This window comes from Borostomias antarcticus (genome assembly GCF_949987555.1).
Source record: "Borostomias antarcticus genome assembly, chromosome: 1".
In the NCBI taxonomy this organism is placed as follows: Eukaryota; Metazoa; Chordata; class Actinopteri; order Stomiiformes; family Stomiidae; genus Borostomias; species Borostomias antarcticus.
In genome coordinates, this window is record NC_140234.1 from 48,676,330 (window position 1) to 48,699,624 (window position 23,295).

At 43.6% G+C, this 23,295-nt stretch overlaps 1 protein-coding gene across 1 annotated transcript in view; it reads right to left on the reverse strand.

The window, feature by feature from the left end:
- LOC311307248 (calsyntenin-2-like) overlaps positions 1 to 23,295 on the reverse strand; it is a gene marked incomplete at both ends in the record, with an annotated part of 328,809 nt that overhangs the window by 46,581 nt on the left and 258,933 nt on the right. Inside the window, 2 exons of the mRNA XM_084436045.1 lie at positions 620 to 877; positions 3,168 to 3,353. Of these exons, the coding sequence (XP_084292171.1) occupies positions 620 to 877; positions 3,168 to 3,353 (444 nt within the window). The remainder of the gene's footprint in view (positions 1 to 619; positions 878 to 3,167; positions 3,354 to 23,295) is intronic.

A 23,295-nucleotide genomic window follows, 5' to 3' on the forward strand; every position in this document is an offset into this window, starting at 1 on the left:
AAGGCTCTCAGGAATTCTGTATTGCTTTCAAATATTTATTCTCCTGTCGATCAACCTAAATCATTTAATATTGTCCCTGATGAGTCAACACAGGCATGAATTGTAGCCAGCTAGCTAGCCAGCCAGCTAGAGTACCGTATGCTAAAGTTAGGGCAATTTTACCAGTTTGCTAGCTACAGTATGTTAACTATCGCTAACTAGTGTAAAGTTACTATCCTATGTAAATCTCAGCCATTCGCAAACTATCAAACCTGCCATTCAAAACTCGTTATTTCTGTTACTGGAAGCCAGGTTTTTCTTTAAGAAGCTTAGACATGATGCTCCACACCAGCTCTCCTGACTTGCAATTAATTCACTGCTAGCAAGTCCCGTTCAAGTCACGATTAGGGGAAAGACCAAACCATTTCATGTAAATAGAGGGGGGGGCAATTGGCTCTCTGGATGTTTACTTTTTGCCAAAAACAAGAAAAGAAAAAGGAATTGTTAGTTTTATCAGTACATTGTACAATAACTATTCTATTAACGATGATCACTTAATCATTTAATATTGAAAAAAGAGTACCTAATGTTCTAATCATTTTTTAGGGCCCCTGTCATCCTAACATTTCTCCACCCTCACCAGTCTTATCAGAGTTACACAGCAGGGTCTCCTTCTCCGCCCTCAGACCGGGGCTGGGCCCGTGCTTCATCCAGGTGGCGATGGTGAACTGGTCCGTCAGGTTCTGCGGCACCACTCGGTCCGGTATCTTAGCCGCCTGGCGCCCGTCGAACCGAAAGATCAGGTCGCTGTCCCGCCCGCTATCTGTCACCAGGGGCGCCGTCCAATTGGTGGTGGTGCTGGGGGCAGGGAGAAGGTCGGTGCTACCCGAGGAGGCCCCTTGGGGGAATTGCCATGGGAAAAGATAGAGATTATCACAAAAGGGTCAACATGAATCAATTTAATTTGAGGGGCGGTTGGTGGTGCAGTGGTTAAAGCATCCGACCCATCAGACCAGCCAGGCCACTAGACAAGGTGGGATCTTAACTGGTGCCTGGAGGGCTACCTACTGTCCTGCTCTTGAGCAAGGCACTTAGAGGTGATAGGTGGCCCAGTGGTTAGAGTACCAGACCAATGGCCAGGTCACTGATGCAGTAAAACAAAACAAATAAAACCCAAAAAACAGATACCCTGTATGCTGTAAGGGCACTGTGACTGGTTAACCTTGGCTATGGTTATCTAGGTCAGATGGCCAAGCTGAATGGATGAGGAGGAAGGATGATGTCAGATGTGATGTCACATGCTCTCAGCCTATATATACCTGCTACCTGTCATTGTACACTTTGAAGTTGCCTGATGAAGACCTAAGGGTCGAAACCTTGCGTATTTTCAATAAAGTGAACCGGGAGATATCAGTGTATGGATTTTTCCTCTCTTCTCAAGCTTAACAACCAACGCGGGCAAATATGGAAAGTGGATATAGGCATTTATTCTTAATAAATTAAACAGAATTGACAGCAGTCTTCATGGAGCCATACACAACAGAGGACCTACTTGGTGAAAGGAGATATATTGTGACAGCTATAGAGCAGTGTGCTAACAAAGGTGAGTGGGGAATTGGGAGTGAGGTGATTGCTTGCCTTTCAAAGTGTAAAAGAACAACAGATAATTCCCCCTGGCAGCCACTCGCAAACAGGCTGTTTTGGGCTGACGGAATGCTACCCCTTCACGGCTAAAACACAAACCGATCGGTCACAACTTCTAATAAATCGATTTATCCTCTTTCCCTTTCTTTCATCCTGCCTCTCTCTCTCCCTCCGCACTCATGGAAACACTGCCCACTCCATCATTCTGTACACTCCATTATCTGAGCTTTTTTTTTTTATCCGGAAAGATTTAGACTTTCCTCTTGGCCAACACAATCCTGCAATGTTTTAGTGCTCCTCAACAGAGACACAGTACTACTACTACTGCATCTACATTAACTCATGCCCTCCCCACAATTGCATACTGTAGGAGGAAATCTATTGTTACATATTACATAACAATACACTCACAGCTATTACACAGATGGATTTTGCATAGGTGTGCTATAACACAGCTATTACACTTGCATTACTAACCAGATCTGCTAACATAACAGACGCCTGAGAATGAGCCTCAATCAGGCCTCTCTGTCCAAACAAACAAAGGAAAGCATGCGTGTGTTCATTGCTGCTAATAACCACATGCATTAGCACATAAATGAATCTCAGTCCAGACATCCGCTGGTTTAACCTTCACTTCCCAGCCTGGTATTCATGTCTGTATAGAGGTTCTGACTCCCCGTAATTAGACTGCTGGAGTAAATAAATATGCAGTTGCCCAGACTTCCCCCACAGCCCGCCACCCTCCACACCCCAGGCCGCACGCCACATTCTGTTTAGCCAACAAGCCGACAACGTCTTTGTACATTATCTCAAATTGATTGTGCTTTGGGAAAAAAAGCAATTACAATTTATTTCCATTTGCTATCAGATAATGATTATAGACCTTTGAATAGCCTCTCTTTAGTGGTAAACCATGCGTAGACTGAAAGTCTAGGGGATGGGGGGGGGGGGGAGAGGGACTTTTGCATTATTTATATGGGGCTGTAGAAGAGAAGGGGACCGTGAAGACCGCTAGTCAGAGATGGTGACTGGAGCCCGCCTCCCCACTTCCCCCCTCCTCCCTCTCTGGTGATGCACGTGTGCGGAGGGGCGCGGCGGGGCGGGGCTACCGTCCTGCGTTGGTCGCGCTCCCCACTCACGAACGGCGCCGAGTTGGGGCTCATCAGTCAGCGAGGGAACGATGCGCTACGTCTGGGGGGTCTAATGCCCCCACTCTGTCACATCATTAGTGCCCGAGCTTTAGGTCGCCAGCGTTCTGGCGCCTTCACTTACGCGGGTTAGCAGAACGGGGGATGAGATAAGAAAGCCGCATGGGGAACACGGATGAGGAGGGGTCCTCACCTGACCCTGGGCCCTTGCAGCTTGGACTCAACTCATGGCTTTATTTTGGAACTGCGGATATCTATTTTGAATTAGGCTCGTTCCGTGGTTTCTTACTATCTTTAGACAGAAGCTGCAGATTATAACTGCGGAACGTCTGACAGGTGAAGCTGAGGTCTTGAACTGATCAACTAAAGGTCTTTATTCGGGGAAGTACGTACCGCACAGCTTCTGCAGGGACTTCTCAGAGTAGGTCTCACGGTCGCAGCCCTTGCCGATGTGGCTGGTCTGGAGCTCCACCGTGGTTCTAACAGAAGACAGCGGCCCGCCACAGGTCTCCAGGTGCATCTTGGGAAACAGCTGCTTACTGCCCGTGCCTGGCTCATAATCCACTCGCTTATTCCAACCTGAGAGAATTAAGATGTGGCCGTTAAGGATCAAGGCATGACTGAGATTGTGGCCCTACTTTGTGGTCCCAGACAGATCAGAGTGAAATCCTGTGAGGTTGTAGTCTGTATATTACATTAAAAATACAAAGTGCACAATAAACATGTTGTCCCCCAGCACTTTGTAGCAATAATTAGAATGTCTATTACGATTGACGCATTAATCACTGTTAACACCAAGCACTCACATTAATTAAGCATATTTGCAAATCTTTGCAGATGTTCTTGTGACCTCAATATAAGCAGTTCATTTTTTGTGCAAATATTCAAAACACCGTAATGATTCTCAGCCAAATCAAAAGATACACAGAGAAATATAATGTTCAGGCTAAGTTATACAACATGAACCAACGAAAGCTGTGTACCCATACAGTTGTATGCATAGGACAGACTATGTATAGCTAGCTATATTCAGCTTATCAATCACAACAAGCTGTACAATATCATCCATGGCCTGCTAGGAAATGTCTGTCCAGTGATTATGGGTCAGCTGTCTGCAAGGCACTGAACCACAAATTGCTCCCAATGAACAGACTAACACCTTGCATGGCAGCTGCCGCCATTGGCGTGTGAATGGGTGAATTAGAGGCCATTGTAGATTGCTTTGGATAAAAGCGCTTTATAAATGCAGTCAATTTACCATTTAATGTTAGCTTAGTCAATTTGCCCAGCTGCCATGGTTACCAGGGCTTGTTATTTGTCACTATGGACTATCAGTTAGTCATGTTGGCTACTTGCAGTTCTGAAAAACTAAGAAAGCTGCACAAATGACTTTCCCGAATTGTCCGGCATGTCAAAAGCAAAGAGGCAATGTGCACGGGTCAATATTTGGCTTGCCCCGTGGCAACACAAAGCAGATGCAGTTATGCTGTTCCTGCAAATGTGAAATGTCCGACTATCCTTGGTGTGTAAGTTGGTGCTACAACTTTCTGGCTCAGTGCTACAGAACTATCAACCCCTGTAGCACCAGTGCTATGTGCTAAAAAAGTTAATGTACAGCCCTGGGATAGGACTACAACACCACCTGTGCTGTAGCACCAGGAATCTGCTCTGACAACTGTTTTTATTCACCACCATATCACGTTATTATGCAGCTTAAATGTACTGTATGTCTACGCGACACAAAGCAGGCTTCATATAAATGTTATTTTTGGCTGGGGAAAAAAAGGTTTGGCGGGTAACATTTTTCATCTACCAGACATTTGGCTGGTGAGCTAAAAAGTTAATGTTGACCCCTGCATATATGTAATTATGTCTTAAGTTTAAAGTGAAGGGATTAAGAGAGGATGTTTTTCTCCAGTAGGTATTAAGCAAATCGTAACCCATAACCTACAATTATGATGGGATCTGCAAGTTACTGTAGGAATTTCTTGTAATATGGCTTCTGATCAGTATTTCTGTTCATTAATTTAGCTTTTTTCTGTTTAGGTACCATAAAAGCAAGTGAACTACCTGATCGACAAAGGGATGGCGTCAAAAGCAGCAATGCAGTCATCAACTACGTTTCTTCAACAACTATGAAGTTGGAGAAACACATGTGGACCTTCATTGTGACATCTGCAGTGGACAAAACAAGAACAACTTTGTGCTGTGGTACTGTGCTTGGCGGACCGACCATGCACAAGCTTCACCTGAAGCTGGACCTACACTTCCTGATTGCAGGCCACACCAAGTTTTCCCCTGACTGGTGCTTTGGCTTGATCAAGCAGCACTATAGGAAGACCAGAGTGGAGACTTTTACTGACATTGCTGGGGTGGTGAGAGACAGCGCTCCTGTGAAGAAAGTCAACACCCCACAGCTTGTCGGACTTGAGGACGGCACAGTGCTTGTTGAAAGCTACAACTGGCACCAGCATCTGAGTAGCTACTGCAAAAAGCTCCCAAACATTGAGTTACCAGCACTTCAGGTAATGATCATTGTCATGTATTAGCGATTCCATTTTATGGACATGGTATGGTTGTATTTTATTTGTGGCCAATATTTTAATGCACTATTTTAATGCATCTCCCTTCTGTTCTGTTGCAGCTTTGATGCTGGGATGCCTGGTGTGGTTGAGGCCAGAGAACACTGTGATGCAACATCAGTCAGGTGTCGGCTGCTGTGCAACGCTGATGTCCAGCGCCCCCAAAGATGGTCTTCAGGTGCAAGCCCCACCCGGACAGGACATGGCCAGACAGCAGTATCTGATCATGGATGGCTGTGACTGTGTCCATGATACAGGCAGTGCAATTACATAACATGTCAAGTATACTGTACAGTAGTGCAGAGTAAGTTCTCTATTGTATAGACAAGGTGTTCAATTGCTCAAGTGTTGTCAGGTGTTGATTCAAGTGATAGTGTACAGTAGTGCAGAGTCAGTTGTCTATTGTATAGACAAGGTGTTCAATATCTCAAGTGTTGTCAGGTGTTGATTCAAGTGATAGTGTACAGTAGTGCAGAGTCAGTTGTCTATTGTATAGACGAGGTGTTCAATTGCTCAAGTGTTGTCAGGTGTTGGTTCGAGTGTACAGTGGTGCAGAGTCAGTTGTTTATAGTACTCTGGTTGTACTATACATAGGCCATCTCTCTAATTATAACAATGGCACACATGCCACCCCCTGGACCAACAAGTGAACATGTGACACCTTGTCTATACAATAGACAACTGACTATGCATCACTGTACACTCGAACACTCGAACCAACACCTGAGAACACTTGAGCAATTGAACACCTCTATACAATAGACAACTGACTCTGTACTACTGTATACATGTGCATTACATGCCTCTCTTCTTTACAAAGATGGTCACAACCACATGTCCTGAGAGCACATGCAAAATAGCAATTTATGGCTAGTTTTAATCTGCATGTCTGTATGTTTAATAAAGCATTTAAGAAAAGTTTAAATCAAGACTTGCGTATTACCTATTCTGTTGAGTACTATGTTTACAATTGTTCATTCATGATATTATTACAATTGACCTTTCAAGTCTGCCTACACTTAGGTTACTTAGCTAAGAACCATTTTAATTACAATTTACTTCTAAGGGCAAATACTTTACTTTCATATCTTCATATCAATATAATATCAAGATCCTAGTAGATGTCCAAATAACCCACTGTGTCCTAGGTCTACTTATTCACCACCTAAAGGGAAGTGCAAAACAGCAAGTCATGACCTTTATCCAGAAACAAAAGTTTAACCCATTGCAGCAAAATAGCTAACATTACAGGAATCATCAGTGTAACTGCTTTAGCCACTGAACGCTACCATTAATGTTATGGAAGCTGCTGCTAGTTGTTGTGAGCCCATGAGCTTACTGGCTATTTCGCTCTCATTGCGCTGGATTAGCATTGGAAGCATTGGAACTGATGTGTCCAGGTGACAAGACCCATCTTTATTTATCGGACATTACCGTCCTACCAGTCCCGCACAGAAACAAGCCAGCCAACACACATAAGCCAGGCGTGACCTGGCCTGTTTTTTTTTGCTGTTATCTGCATTAACATTTGTGGATATGTTGAGGTTTCTTTGCTAGTCGGCAAAGAAAACATTGAACTGGTTAACCTAAATCTTACATACAAAATACTGGCCACAATTAATTTTTGCGGGACAATGTCTGACTGTTTCCGCCACGGCAGTTGTGGGTGCGTGTGTGAGAGCGCGATCACGTGATATAGCCAATAGTGTAGGCTATTGATGTGCTGCTGAGTGAAATGTTGCGTAGAAGTGTGGTGCGGAAGTATTTTGATCTTGAAGATCGCGATTGTTTGAAATTCCCATCCCTAGTTGAGGTGCATCTCCTTCTGGTTTGTGATTACATATGAATTTCTCAGCCTGTGGATGTGTTATGTGTTTCTTCAGCAGTGTCAGAACGTGTTTGTGCTTTACTGTACCTCTGACACACTGTGGTACTTTATAGCATTGGTCCCCACCAATCACCGGGCCGCGGACCTGTACCGGGCCTCGGCACAGGTGCTACCGGGCCTCGGAAAGTATAGCCTAAAATAAATAAATGGGGGGGGGGGGGGGGGGGGCTGGTGGGTAATACATTTATTACATTGAACTGCGTTCAATCTGTTGGTCATTTTTTCACCAGTAACCACTATCTGTGAACCCCACCAAAATTTACAGATTTTGAACTTCCGACCCGGAAGTTCCAAATAGAGGAGCACTTCCAAGTTGATCTTGAGTTAGCCACGTTTATATCAGTGTGTTGTTAGGCCTACTTAAATTTATTATTAGGCCTATAATAATAATAATAATAATAATAATAATAATAATAATAATAATAAAAATAATAATAGGCTAATACTGTATGTGTTGACACCAAAATAATATGCATGTAATGTGTTTAAATCAGTGTGCTGTTGTTAGGCCTACTTAAACTTATGAAAAAGCGACTACACTACAACGTTATAGGCTAAGAAAAAAAACGTTTTAGGCTACCCCCCGGGCCTAGGAAAATTTGGCTCTATGAAACCGGTCCTCGGTGCAAAAAAGGTTCGGGACCCCTGCTTTATAGTGTGTGTGTTGCATCGGGGCGGAGTGGCGTGTTAGCCTTGTTTTGTTATGTTGTGCTTGACTGGCCGCAGGGCAAGAGCTGAACATTAACCAGAGCTGGAGGCACACTGACTGGATAAGAAAGGAAACAGCTCGCCACTATTTACTGGGCCGTTAAATCTGTCATGTTCTCTTCCTCACGCACTCAAACACACACACACAAACACTCGCCCTGCGCTCCTTTACAAACCCAAACACTCACAAACACACATAAACACACACACTGAGTGTGTTTTATTCAGAAAAGCAGGCGCTGTCGCACACAATATTGTTCAATGTGAGACCACAAAGAAATACACATGCTCTACTTCTGTCAATACAAATATCCAAAAGAACAAAAAATACACACACACACGCACACACACACACACACACACACATTCCCAACAGAAGCTCTGCTGTGTGTCAACACAAAAGCACCGGCTGCTCTCTTTAAACATATGTAATCAAAAAGAACAATACTATACTACATACACACAGACAGACACGGACACAGACAAACACACACACACACACACACACACACACACACACACACACACACACACACACACACACACACACACACACACACACACACACACACACACACACACACACACAAATTCCTGACAGAAGGCCTGCTGTGTTTCAACACAAGTGCACCTGCAGCTGCTCTCTTGCTTTTTTTTCTCAAGTTTCCCTATGTCTGTGAAATTGGCTTTTTTCTCCATCTCCTTTTTATTTTTTCTTCCTCTTTCCATTTTCCGGGGCACTGCTGTTTTTTTTTCTGTTTTTCTTCTTCTTTTGGTGCCGAGTAAATGACACTCTGCATTTTGGATGCAGGTCTGAGAGTCTGAACCATTGCTCAGGTAATAGCATAGCCTTATTCAAGGCTGGGAGGCAAATGACCCATCTAAGGGCTGGGGATTTTAAACATACTCTGAAACTGTCTGGCAACAGGGACTGCCTGCAGCCAGAGAGCTGGAGAGAGAGGAAAGGGGAGTGGCAGGGAAGAAAGTGGACAAGTGGGTTGTGGTTGTTCTGTCAGGGTACATAGCAGGTGTGCCCAAATACACAAATGGTTGATAGTATTTGGGGCGCGTTTGATTTATGTCAGATGTTTGCTTCTTTTTTTTTTTTTTTTTTTATACAGTTCCATTGGTATCACTGTGCTGGAAATCAAGTGCACTATACCACAAGCAATTGACAGTATTTGCGAAGGTGAGAGTTAGGGGTTAATGTACAGTGAGTTGAATGTCGGAATGCAGCAAAGAGATGGAGGGGTAGAAAAGTAAGAAGGATGGAGTATTAGGTGTGACAAAAGTATTGAAATATCCAGAATATGCGACAAAAACGCCTAGGCTTATTCCCATGTTGTTCATCTTCATAGAACTGCAAGGCATAATATGTCTACAGCAGTTCTTTAAATTCCTCTTGCGGTGCTGCGACGCTGGCAGCTAATAAAGGCTTATTCAAATGTGCATACACACAGGCTCATACAGGGGCTGCTGATGGATGCAGCTGGGGCTGCTGGGAGCCGTAGTTCGGCGGGCACCACAGGGACTCCGCATGGCAGTGCTGTTCCATTTGTGTCCCTGCTAAATAATTTACTCCTATTCATGAGGGCCGGCAGGGGACGACCGCTGCCACTGCTAGCTGGAGCTACAAGAGTCAAACACACACTCGCGCACACACACACACACACACACACACACACACACACACACACACACACACACACACACACACACACACACACACACACACACACACCAGGGTTATAATAGTTTTGCTTTTTTCAATAGTTTTTATTTTTATATCGTTTTAACTTTTTGTGTTCAATTTCAGCTTAGTTTTAATTCGTTTTTAAAGCTGATTTGCTAGTTTAGTTTATTTTTTATTTTTTGATAATGCTTAGTTTTAGTTTAGTTTTTATTAGTTTCAGTATTAGTTTTAGTTTTTTTTTTCTGCGCTAGCCTCGTGAGACCATCCTGATCTCGTGAGCTCATGTTGTTTCACTCTGTGCAAAACAAACCATCTGGCGAACGTTAGATTACCTCTGCACAGGGGCTCAGCTAAAGAAATAATGAAGGATAGATTTCATATACTAGGCTTATGTATGGAATGAAAAAGACTAAAACTAAGGACATTTTCTCTCTACAATTTTAGTTTATTTTAGTTAGTTTTGTAAACACACAATACAGTTTTAGTTAGTTATCGTTTTTTTGTAAAGCCTAGTTTTTATTTTTATTTCAGTTAACTAAAATGTTTTTTCACACCTAGTTTTCGTTTTTTAGTTAGTTTTCGTTAACTATAATAACCTTGACACACACACACACACACACACACACACTCACATGCAGACACACATGCAGACACACACACACACACACACACACACACTCACATGCAGACACACATGTGTGCACGCACACACACACTCACATACAGACACACACACACACATATATGAGGGGCCGTTTAGGCCATAAATAATGAAACACTTGTACGCTTACTAGTGAAACACTTGTACGCTTACTAGTGAAACACTTGTACGCTTACTACTGAAACACTTGTACGTACATACATACTCTTGACACTTGTACGCTTACTACTGAAACACTTGTACGCTTACTAGTGAAACACTTGTATGCTTACTACTGAAACACTTGTACGTACATACATACTCTGACACTTGTACGCTTACTAGTGAAACACTTGTACGCTTACTTGTGAAACACTTGTACGCTTACTACTGAAACACTTGTACGTACATACATACTCTGACACTTGTACGCTTACTAGTGAAACACTTGTACGCTTACTAGTGAAACACTTGTACGCTTACTACTGAAACACTTGTACGTACATACATACTCTGACACTTGTACGCTTACTAGTGAAACACTTGTACGCTTACTAGTGAAACACTTGTACGCTTACTACTGAAACACTTGTACGTACATACATACTCTGACACTTGTACGCTTACTACTGAAACACTTGTACGCTTACTACTGAAACACTTGTACGTACATACATACTCTGTAAACCTAAAATTATGAAATAGAACACTGCAATGTATGTTCTTACATGTAGATGTGCAAGTATTTCAATAGTACGTATACAAGAAATCTCAGTAGCACGTACAAGTAATTTCACTAGTATGCATACACGAAATCTCACTAGCATACGGAAGGTACTTCAGTAACACCGGAAGGCGCCACACGAGGCGGGATGAAAGGGGTCTCGTTTTGAACATCGGTCTCCATCTATACAGTGTTTAAGCCTACTTGGCCTAGCCTACTCCAGTCACACCGGGATTAAGCCTCTGTCAGGCCAACGTTAGGTGAATAGGCTATAGGTGCGCGTTACAAACTTTAATTTAATCAATATGAAGGTGCAACTTCTATTTATTTTCATTAGTTTGCAGACTTTATTAGTGATTGCCACTCGCGATGACATCGTTGCTTTTTTTAATCGGGTGCTGCTATGCGTCGAGGACGTCCAGCAAAACACGGAAGAGAGGTGCTTTAGAGACCTGGAAAGCCACACCATTACCCTAAATTCTATGTTGGCTATTGTTCGCTCAAGGGATGGACCTGATGGAGAGACTGCTCTTTTTGTACAGTCAATATGCCGTTGTTTTAATCTGATTATTGAAGACTTTAGAACAAGACGAGGTCAACAAAACACCCTTCCCCTGGCTCCACCGACAACCAGTAACGGGCTTCCGGGACGTCCACGATACAATTTAACAACTGAACAATTTAACCAGTGCATTGGACTCGGGTTTAATTGGCAGGGAATCGCTTCATTTTTTGGTATCAGCCGTCGTACTGTGTTCCGACATAGGCAACGTCTTGGCATCAGACCATTGGAATACACAACATTAACCAATGACGAATTGAAAACAACCATAAGGGACATTTCCACGAGTACCCCGAATGCTGGTGAGAGGTACATTATTGGAAGTCTACGGGCACGCGGAATCCGGGTCCAGCGCTGGAGGATTCGCCAAATTCTGCAGGAGGTTGATCCCGTCGGAAGGTCATTAAGACGCAGTCAAGCCATCCGCCGAAGGGTTTACAGTGTGCAAACTCCAAACGAGTTATGGTATGTTTGCTGTAATGGCCCATCGACATGTCTTCTTGCTGAGCTTGCAGCATAATTGTGATCTAACAAGATAATAGCCTAAACAAGTAGGCTAGACTAGAGCATTTGGAATATTCTTGATATTTGACTATTGCAATTAGTAAATGTATTACCTTCTATCTTAGGGAGGAAAACTTCTAAATATAGGCTAGCCTATAGGCCTGTTACACTAAGCATTCGTGAATGTAGCCTATTACAATAGCCTGTCCCAGAGACCTCAACAAACCGTAGAATAATAGCCTACATTTGTGTAGGCCTATATTATTTACCAACATTATTATTATCTGAGTCTTTTTTCAGTATTCTAACAGCTGTCACTTATTTCTTTTATCACAGGCATATTGACGGGAACCATAAATTGGTGCGATGGAGAATGGTGTTCCATGGCTGTGTAGATGGGTACAGTCGCACCATCATATACCTTCAGTGCCTCAACAACAACAGGGCATCAAGTGTTATGAACCTCTTTCTGCATGGCGTATCTGACTATGGACTGCCTTCAAGAGTACGCAGTGATCATGGGAGGGAAAATATTGAGGTTGCAAGATTTATGTTGAACAGTAGAGGATTAAATAGAGGAAGCATGATAATGGGGCGCAGTGTACACAACCAAAGAATCGAGAGGCTGTGGGCAGAATTAAACCGGGTAGTTTCATATTACTTCTCTGACTTATTTACTTTTATGGAAAATGAGAATATCCTAGATTCTCTTTGTGATCTTCATTTATTTTGTCTTCATTACATTTATTTACCTCGGGTTCAAAGGGCAGTGAGGGAATTCCAGAACCAATGGAATAACCACGGACTTTCTACACAAGGAGGCCAAACCCCGTTGCAGTTGTGGCATAGAGGGATTGTCAGATATGTTGGAAGCAACAACACAGCTATAGGTGGTGTGTTTCAGATTGAGGAGCGTTTTGTCCCTGGTGATGAACCACTACCTGCAGTGGCGAGCAGGAATAGTGTTGAGGTTCCTGAAAATGGTGTTCATGTCAGCAACAGCACCATGCAAGAAATCCAACAATTATTTGACCCATTAATGGATGATGGAAATCATGGAATTGATTTATTTTTATCTCTGTTACATTTTTTGCAAGCAAGACAACCTCGAGGACTAAGCGAATGAAGCGATTCAGCAATTAATTAGTCCTACGCTTGCGCTAGCCAATATACTCACCGGCATCACCCTGTGAACACAAACACAGATAAACGTTCTGTTGTTAACAATTAACCATTGCTCTATGTATCATATCTATACATATAAAACATCTCAGTTCCAATTTGCCTTTATAAATGTACGTCTGCCTTTTTAATGTACGTCTAGTCCTATTTCCTTTTTCGTTTTATATCAAATTTTCATTTGATCTTGTTTCATTGACAGATGTAGGCTACATTCGTCAATCTCATTAACAATTTTCTGCTTCGACCCCAGTCCCTGATCCTCCCATGCATATACACACATTTTGTCTTTCACTATCTATGCCTTCCCAAAACCCTGAGTGTTTCTAATGGCAAAGTCCATGTTGCTCTTAAAACCATTGTATGTGCTGTAGATAGGTAGCTGAAGGCAGTTGATGCATGTGTTGGCAACAGGGAACTTTTCTGCTCCATGAAGAATTTTGAGAGATGGCTGGGGAGAGAAGCCGATTGGAGGTACTCTATCAGATCCAGATGCAAATGCGAGGATGTCCCCAAGCTTCTCTGATCCACCTTCCTCTGTGAAAATATGAATGAGACAGACGAAATACATACACGATTATACACTTAGTAGTACTTACTTTTTCTATAGATATTTATTAGGGCATTTCTTGGGGATAGTACAGTATAAGGACAGACAGGAAAGGTGGGAGAGGGAGAGGGGAAGACATGCAGCAAAGTGCGGACGCCGGATTGTAACCCACGCTGCTGCAGTAAGGACAAGCCTTTACGCCCAATTCACACTGCACTGCACATTGGGCGTCCAGCAGCGATGCCGCTGGGACGGGGGCGGCGAGCGGCGGCGGCAACAAAAAGCGGCGCCGCAAAAGTTGAGAATAGTTCAACTTTTGCGGCGCCGCTTTCTGGTGTCGACCGGCGGCAGCCAATCAGAAAGCAGAAGATCTCTTTTGTGTCAAAGAATACTTTCCCTCTTGAAAAAAAACTCTTAAGAATAACGACCGTTTGATTGTGGCCGTTTTAGACAAATCCATTTAGCGGCATGTCCAACCGCTAAACAATACTAGAAGTTTGTTCACACCCCTAGTTAATTTGATTGGTTTGGAATATACCCGCGATAAAATCGCAACGCTGCATATGAGGACCGTTTCGCACATGATTTTGTTGCCGGTGTTGTGCCTTTTTCACACTCCCTGCAGAATCACACTCCCCTCCGCAATAGGCTCGATCCCGGCTCTCTCCCCCCGCTTAGGAGACCAGACCTCCGGGCCACGATCCAGGCTCTCCCCCCGCTTAGAGGACCAGACCTCCGGGCCCCGATCCCGGCTCTTTCCCCCCGCTTAGAGGACCAGACCTCCGGGCCCCGATCCCGGCAGTCTCTCCCCGCCTGGCTCAATGCGCGTTCCCCCGGAGGGGAGTGTGATTCTGCGGGGAGTGTAAAAATGGCACAACACCGGTCCGCTCGCTCGCTGTATATCAGGATGAGGTGTAAGGTGGTGGACCGGTAAAATCCATAGATTTAGAACGCCCCCTTGTGGCCGTTAGCTGTAAAAATTCATAGATTAGCCGCACCGTTGTATAGGCCGCAGGGTTCAAGGCATGGGAAAAAAGTAGCGGCTTATAGTCCGGAAATTACGGTACTTACTTTTATGTACTTGCTGATACCGAGACTTTGGTATCGGTTATAGAGTATTGGTACATTTTTATGAGTACAAGTACATGAGCATGCTCTCAGGCCCGATACCGATATCGGTATCCCTAATTTCCTTACAAGAGCAAATTAGTTTCTTTCTGATATAATACACACCTTCAACATCTTGTAAATAGTCCCTCCAGAAAGCAACTACGGATTCCTCTGCTCTTCTCTGGTTGCTCCCCTGCTCAGACCACCTGATCTGGAACAGATCATCCACCTGGTCAGCGGTGAGGGGCTCTGGATTATAGCACATCAGGGCTCTGAACGACTCGGGATGCATCTGGATCTCCGCCAGGACTCCAAGGGTTTTTAACCCATCTTTGAACCTAAATGACAGTATGAGAGGAAAAGTGGTCCAATTAAGAGTTGGTTTTTTGCATGTGTTAAGACATCAAACAAGATTCTCAACTTAACTACATTTACAATACCTTTCAAATGGTCCACGGACTCGATTGATCACTTGAAACATCAAGACATCTTCTACAAGTCTATCCTTGTCTTCAACACTTCTCAGTGGCTTCAGACAGCCAGCATTGGCGAGATAGTCGAGGAGAGGTTCAGTTGACTGGATGAGTTGCTCCAGAGTTGATGATTCTGAAATCTGAATGATTTACATTAAAAAAGAAACATCTGATTCATAACAAAATAAACAGTTGACTTACTGTTCCCCACCAATGAAGCAATGTGAAGAACATATAAAGTGACAATCATGTTTTCTCACACATCTACAACACTGCAGTGGGAGGTTGACTGCTTGCCTCACAAAAAAAACACAATTGCAACGATGATGGTCCCACATGATAAATGTAATATTTCACTGTAAGGACAAGTGGACTATATACTGATTTTATGGCGAATAAAACTTTCAATTATACTTCAGTCCAATGAACCCAACCTGGGCACTTCATCACATACAGTACACAATCATGTGGCAGATGCATAATACAGTAACAGACAGAAACTGATCCATTTTGATGGATGAGGAGCACAAATGGTAAGACACAGAACACATTCTTACAAAAAAACATTTTCTGAGCATAGACTAAACAAAATCTTTTAATGCCACAAACCTTTTGGATTTTGTCACGGAGTTCAGAATCGGCGATGTCCCCCAGGTTTGGTCTACATTTCTCTGGCCCCAAAACTATGCAGTTAAACAATGTGTTGGACAAGAAATTTGGTGAGGGTCCTCCATGCACCAGACTGACTGCAATAGCAGTTCCGGCGACAAAATATCGGTCTTCTCTGACAGCTGAGGGAGAGCGAGAGAGATAATTTAGGTAGTATGTGCATAACTTTTCAACTGCTGCCATGGAAATCACTTTAAGTCCCATATTGTCTCGGTGAAATACAAGCAAACAAGTTAACCAAGTCACAAAGTTGGTCTTTAATGCCACTGAGCTTCACACAAAATTGAGTGGAAGCCACAACCTATTTTACAGGGTATATCATTATTTCATTAAAACCACAAATAAGACATACTGTACCTGATGCATCAAGAGCGAGGTTCAGGCTCCCTTCTGTTCCCTCAAACATCTCAGACTGAGCTAAAGCTTCAGTGAGCAGTCGCAGGAACTCTCGTCTCGGACCCCCAAGATCCACACCTTCTTCCACCGTTCCTTTATCGTCTGAGAATTTGACCCTGATCCTGTGTGTGGGGTCAAAGGTGATTCTCCTGAAGCCCCGAACGGCACCATCCAGAACAGCAGCACGATTTATGTTGAACCGATTGGTGAAGTTGTTGTTGATTTTTTGAGCCAGCACGACTAAAATATCCTGAACAGGCGGCACAGATGAGCTTTCCTTTCTGAAAGTCAACATAAAAAAATATGATTAGATCACAGTTCCAGCATCCAACCATGAGTATATAAATGACCTCATAATACTGTAGAGGAAAAGTTGCATGATTGCTATTTAAAGGGACAATCAGGGATTTATTCCGTCTATTAATCAGCAAAAAACGAAGTTTTCATTAATAAATATGTCCTTAACCACGTCTAATGACCTGTCTCAATAAACCGACCAATTCGCGTAAGCCTATAAATAATCATTTATAAATACATAGCGTCTCTCGCGCTCTGTATATTCCGCCATCTTTAAAATACGGGTGCCGATCGGGCCCACTACACTAGGTAAATCGCGTTTTGCATTGAGTTGCCAGCGTGAGGCGTCAGCGTGAGATTTTTGATAAGCGCAGACCACCGTACCAGAGCACGATACAATATACGATTTCACCACTAGATGGGAGTAGAAATCACTGATTGTCCCTTTAAGCTTGCTTAGACTACTGTGATTGAAAACAGAAAGATTATTTTCATAATTGAAAGGAATACATTTGAGGAATGAATCATGTGCACTAAATCGATTGAGTATTCCTTTAAAGGCAATATTACTCACATCTGATCTTCCATGCTGTTGATCAAGGTAACATACAGTGCATCATCTTCTTCCTCATCTTCAGATGACACATTGATAACACTAAGATACGCTCTGTAATCTGTGAGGTTGCTGGTTGATGGCAGGTTGCTGTTTGGATCAAGACCTGCAGGAGCGGTGGTCACAGATGTAAGGCTGGTTGGAGCGGTGGTCACAGATGTAAGGCTGGTTGGAGCGGTGGTCACAGATGTAAGGCTGGTTGGAGCGGTGGTCACAGATGGAAGGCTGGTTGGAGCGGTGGTCACAGATGGAAGGCTGGTTGGAGCGGCGGTCACAGATGTAAGGCTGGTTGGAGCGGTGGTCACAGATGTAAGGCTGGTTGGAGCGGTAGTCACAGATGCCAGATGGTAAGATGACTGCCTTGCTCTTGCTCTGGTGGTGACTGACGGCACCATGTCTACCTCCTCATCCTCCTCGCAGCAACTTCCATCTGAATTTTCAGACTTAAAATTGATAGAATTGACTGCAGTTAGGGTTGTATCATTTACTATAAAGTAGTTTATCTCAAACAAAGGTGTTGTAAAGGTGACATGAAATGCTGTACAATGTACCGTCCTGCAGTTGTACATTGTAGTCATAGCATATGCAACTTTCAAAATGAATAACAGTTGTATATGGAATACTGGATTACTTTCTAAGTCTAGCACCTACCACAAGTGGTCTGGAGGGCCTCACATATAGAGCCTTAAACTTGAGTATTTTGTGAATTATACTGGCACTGAGTTCCTGGCCGTCCCTCAACACTGGTGCGATCAACTTGTTGCCACAAGCCATCAGTACTTCAAAACTAAGCACAACACATATGAGTTATCAGTGATTTGCCATTATAAGATGATGGACCCAATTCCTTACAGATTAATGTTGCCACAACCATAAGGCTTGAGAAAGTATCACATTATATTATAAAATGCATAGACAGAGATGGATGTATCTAATCTATCTCATCTTTTCCCAACCAACCCTATATTACGCTTACAGTACACGTGATCATTAAAATATTACAAATTGTATGGCCCCTTTCATAGTACACAGGACAGGACAAAACATCAATGTATGGTGCTCAACACAACAGGGGCTCTAAATATAACGTTACTGCATAGGGAAGTCTGGCAGTGGCAATTCTATCATGTTACCTACCTCACATCACTGGGAATTTTCCCCTTAAAAGCATCACGAATCTGACGGAGGACAGTTCCTTGGTCCCAGGACTTGTCAAACTCAAAAGCATTCAAGATGTGCCCCAATTCATACAACAACTGCTTCTTCTTCTGCTTCACTACGACGTCGTCTGTAGGTCCAAGCAGCAAAATAACGTCCTTGTTGAAGGTCCGATAGAATGGCGTTTTCTGTCTGTTAAACAAGTAGGCATAATTACAGTAATGAAACCATCAAGACATGTAATAATGTTACCAAGACATATTAAGTTAAGGTTAATTAACAGTTATCTAAGTAACGTTAGGTTAGTTTGTAGGCAATGACGTGTTGCTATATTTCATATCAAATCACTATCACAAAACTAACGTTAAATGACATGGCCTGTTCCACACTGTAAATAGCTATGAATAGCTAGTGCTACGCCAATAAACACATTTAGTTTGTGCCTCATGAATCACTTGTATTCTGTAATAAATCACGTAATGTACCGTACAGTAAGACAACGTTGGTTTAGTGGCAGCATCTCGGTTCTCTCTCCCGCCCTCTCTCACCCAGTAGCTAGCTAGCCAGTAGTAGCTAGTCTACTACTACCACTACTACAGTAGCTAGGCTAGCTACTGGGTTGAATGTGGTCCACACACTAACGTTACATATTAAACCCGAACGCATTGAGAAACAGTAATATTTGTTTGTGTTCCCCACTTTGTTCGTGTTAAATATAACGTTATGATTCGGGCCACATTCTAACTCATATAACATAACGTTAGCAAGCCTAGTTAGTGCTAGCACGATATTGTAAATGCGCAAGGCTAACGTTAGTAGTAAACGTTAGCTAGCTGAGACGAGTTGCATTCAAGATAATGTTAACCGTGTAGTCTGGTTGCATATTGCATAACGTTAACACAATAACTTTATTTTATCTTTGTTCTCCATATTATGTCGCCTCAGCTCTCTTAAACAACGACCCAAGTACCCCGACAGTTCTCCATACCTTTTTCTTGATTTGCTTTTCCAAGAGCTGAAGGTCGCCCTCGTTTCAAAGCGGGGAGTGCCTGAAGCAGGTGCGTTTTGCATGCTGCTGGAACCAGGTTGGTACAGACTCCTTATTTCAGAGTTGATGGCGGCTGTAGCCGTATTTGTCAGTAGTGTAGGCGATATAGAGTTTGAAAGAGAATCAATAAGTGTAGGAGAGCCAAGTAAATTTTGTATGAGGGACATAGCCTCAGCGGTAACGCGACTGCTCGCTGCCATCCTGGATCACTGTTCACTGCATAGATGGAAATCGATGTTCAAAACGAGACCCCTTTCTTCCCGCCTCGTGTGGCGCCTCCCGGTGTTACTGAAGTACCTTCCGTATGCTAGTGAGATTTTGTGTATGCATACTAGTGAAATTACTTGTACGTGCTACTGAGATTTCTTGTATACGTACTATTGAAATACTTGCACATCTACATGTAAGAACATACATTGCAGTGTTCTATTTCATAATTTTAGGTTTACAGAGTATGTATGTACGTACAAGTGTTTCAGTAGTAAGCGTACAAGTGTTTCAGTAGTAAGCGTACAAGTGTCAGAGTATGTATGTACGTACAAGTGTTTCAGTAGTAAGCGTACAAGTGTTTCACTAGTAAGCGTACAAGTGTTTCACTAGTAAGCGTACAAGTGTCAGAGTATGTATGTACGTACAAGTGTTTCAGTAGTAAGCGTACAAGTGTTTCACTAGTAAGCGTACAAGTGTTTCACTAGTAAGCGTACAAGTGTCAGAGTATGTATGTACGTACAAGTGTTTCAGTAGTAAGCGTACAAGTGTTTCACAAGTAAGCGTACAAGTGTTTCACTAGTAAGCGTACAAGTGTCAGAGTATGTATGTACGTACAAGTGTTTCAGTAGTAAGCGTACAAGTGTTTCACAAGTAAGCGTACAAGTGTTTCACTAGTAAGCGTACAAGTGTCAGAGTATGTATGTACGTACAAGTGTTTCAGTAGTAAGCGTACAAGTGTTTCACAAGTAAGCGTACAAGTGTTTCACTAGTAAGCGTACAAGTGTCAGAGTATGTATGTACGTACAAGTGTTTCAGTAGTAAGCATACAAGTGTTTCACTAGTAAGCGTACAAGTGTTTCAGTAGTAAGCGTACAAGTGTCAAGAGTATGTATGTACGTACAAGTGTTTCAGTAGTAAGCATACAAGTGTTTCACTAGTAAGCGTACAAGTGTTTCACTAGTAAGCGTACAAGTGTTTCATTATTTATGGCCTAAACGGCCCCTCATACACATACAAACTCACACACACACTCACATGCAGACACACATGCATGCACGCGCACATGCACACACACACACACACTCACACACACACTCACATGCAGACACACACACTCACATGCAGACACACATGCGTGCACGCACACATGCACACACACACACACACTCACATGCAGACACACACACATTCTCATGCAGACACACATGCACACACACAATGCACATGTATTTTAGCACAACTGAGAAACACACACACATACTGTACACACACACACACACACACATACACACGCACACACACACAATAAACATGTATTTTAGCGCAACAGAGAAACACATACACATACTGCACACACACACACACACACACACACACACACACACACACACACAGACACACACACAGACACACACACACACACACACACACACACACACACACACACACACACAGGGCAGCCAGTATCAACAGTACTGTGAGTTTAATAGGGAGCCTTTCCATCTCTATAGAGATCTGTCTCTCGCACAGCAGTCCAGGCAGAATGAGCACAGCAGGGCCTAAGTTCTCTCTTCCTGGGTACAGCCGAGAGGGAGGGAGGAGGCTTGACATGGAACCAATACATGTTCCTATCCTATCACACTGACAGAGACACCAGCATGGTGAGCACAATGGGGGAGGGATGGGGGAGGAACCGAGATATGCTAGCAACAGAGTGCGTGTGTGTGTGTACGTGCCGTTGTGTGTGTGTATTTGTGTCTGTGTGTGTGTGCATAACTACGACGATGGGTGAATGTGTGCAGTGGTGTGGGTTGTGTATGTGTGTGTGTGCGTGTGTGTGTCAAGCGCGTGTCCGTGTGTTTTCCCACGTCTGAACCACACGTTTCCCACCAGATGAGGTTGCGCTGGGCGAGCTGTCTTCCACAGCTGCTCACTGAGCCACACCCAGCAGCCAGACAGATGTTCACTCTCCCACATCCTCCCCTAGACACACACACGAAGGCGTGCACACATACACGACATGCGCGCGCACACACACCGAGGCGTGCACACATACACAATACACGTGTGTGCGCACACACACGGAGGCGCACACACACAAACACACACACACACACACACACACACACACACACACACTGACATAATCCCCCCCCCTGCTGTCATTCCCCAAAACACAGCAGCAGCAACACAGCTTGGTTTCCCACCCTCTGCCTGGATATGCTAGGTTATGACGACAAGTAGGAGCAAGAGAGATCGGCATAGAGAGAAGGAGAGAGAGAGGGGAAGAGCGGGAGAGAGAGATAGTCTGAGAGCATAGAGTTGTGTGTGTGTGTGTGTGTCTGAAAAGGCTGACTCACTTTGTTCAAGTACGTCAGGGGGCCATCATTACTGGGAGCTTCTTCAGACTAGTCCAGCCCTCAGCAGAAGAGTATTTCCATTTAAAAGAGCACTCTCATCCTCTTTCCTCTGCTCTCCCCTCTACATCCGTCCCCTCAACCAAGGGCTCTCCATTTCACAGAGCACTCTACAGTACCTCTCTCCAACCCTTCAATACATCTCCTCCTTTAATGCTTTCACGCCGGTCCCTCTATCTCTCTCTCTCTCCTTAAGCCCTCCTTTTTGATGCTTCTACATTGTAGCGGTGATAGTTATTTTCCAAACTGAAAAAAAACAACAACTCTGTTCTGGAGTGGAGACAGAGCCCCTAGCATGGGCTACGTGACAAGAAGCAGTTAAAGGAGCACTTCCCTGATTAGCATTCAGCTTTGTATCACTCCACAATCTGCAGTATGTTACAATTAATAACTGCAATTAAAATTAAAATTTTTCTTCCCTCAATGTTCCCTGGGCCTAGTTTTCACGCTTTCAAAAAACATGCATGCACACACACATGCACACACTCACATGCAGACACACATGCGTGCCCGCACACACACACACACACACACACACACACTCACATGCAGACACACATGCGTGCCCGCACACATGCACACACACACACACACACACACACACACACACACACACACACACACACACACACACACACACACACACACACACACACACACACACACAAGAACTCTACAAATGATGTCAAATGATGCAGAAACCTGTCTTTCGAATCTTCCCTTGGGGCCAGCTTATAGGTCGGGAAGAAGGAGGAAACAGAACACTGAGGCAGATTTAGGACGTTCTGTAGCTACACAGCATTGCGTTATTGAAGGATGGAAGGCTAGCTTAGGACTAGAAGTGGTACTTCAATCATGCGCCTCCCTAGTCCGCATGGATGATTTCTGAAACAGTAGTAGTCACATTAGTCAGTTTGAGAGATTTCTGAGGGTTCTTAATGTCTACACTTGATCGCGGCTGCCATTCAAACACTCTAAACTGTTTAATGAAGTTATCATGAGAGTGATGCCAGGCCTGCTCCGGTGTAGAACACAGTAGAGTCTAGGACAGCCCGCCTTTCAGAAAACGTTTCTGTCTTCCTCCCGTCTTCTACCTCTCT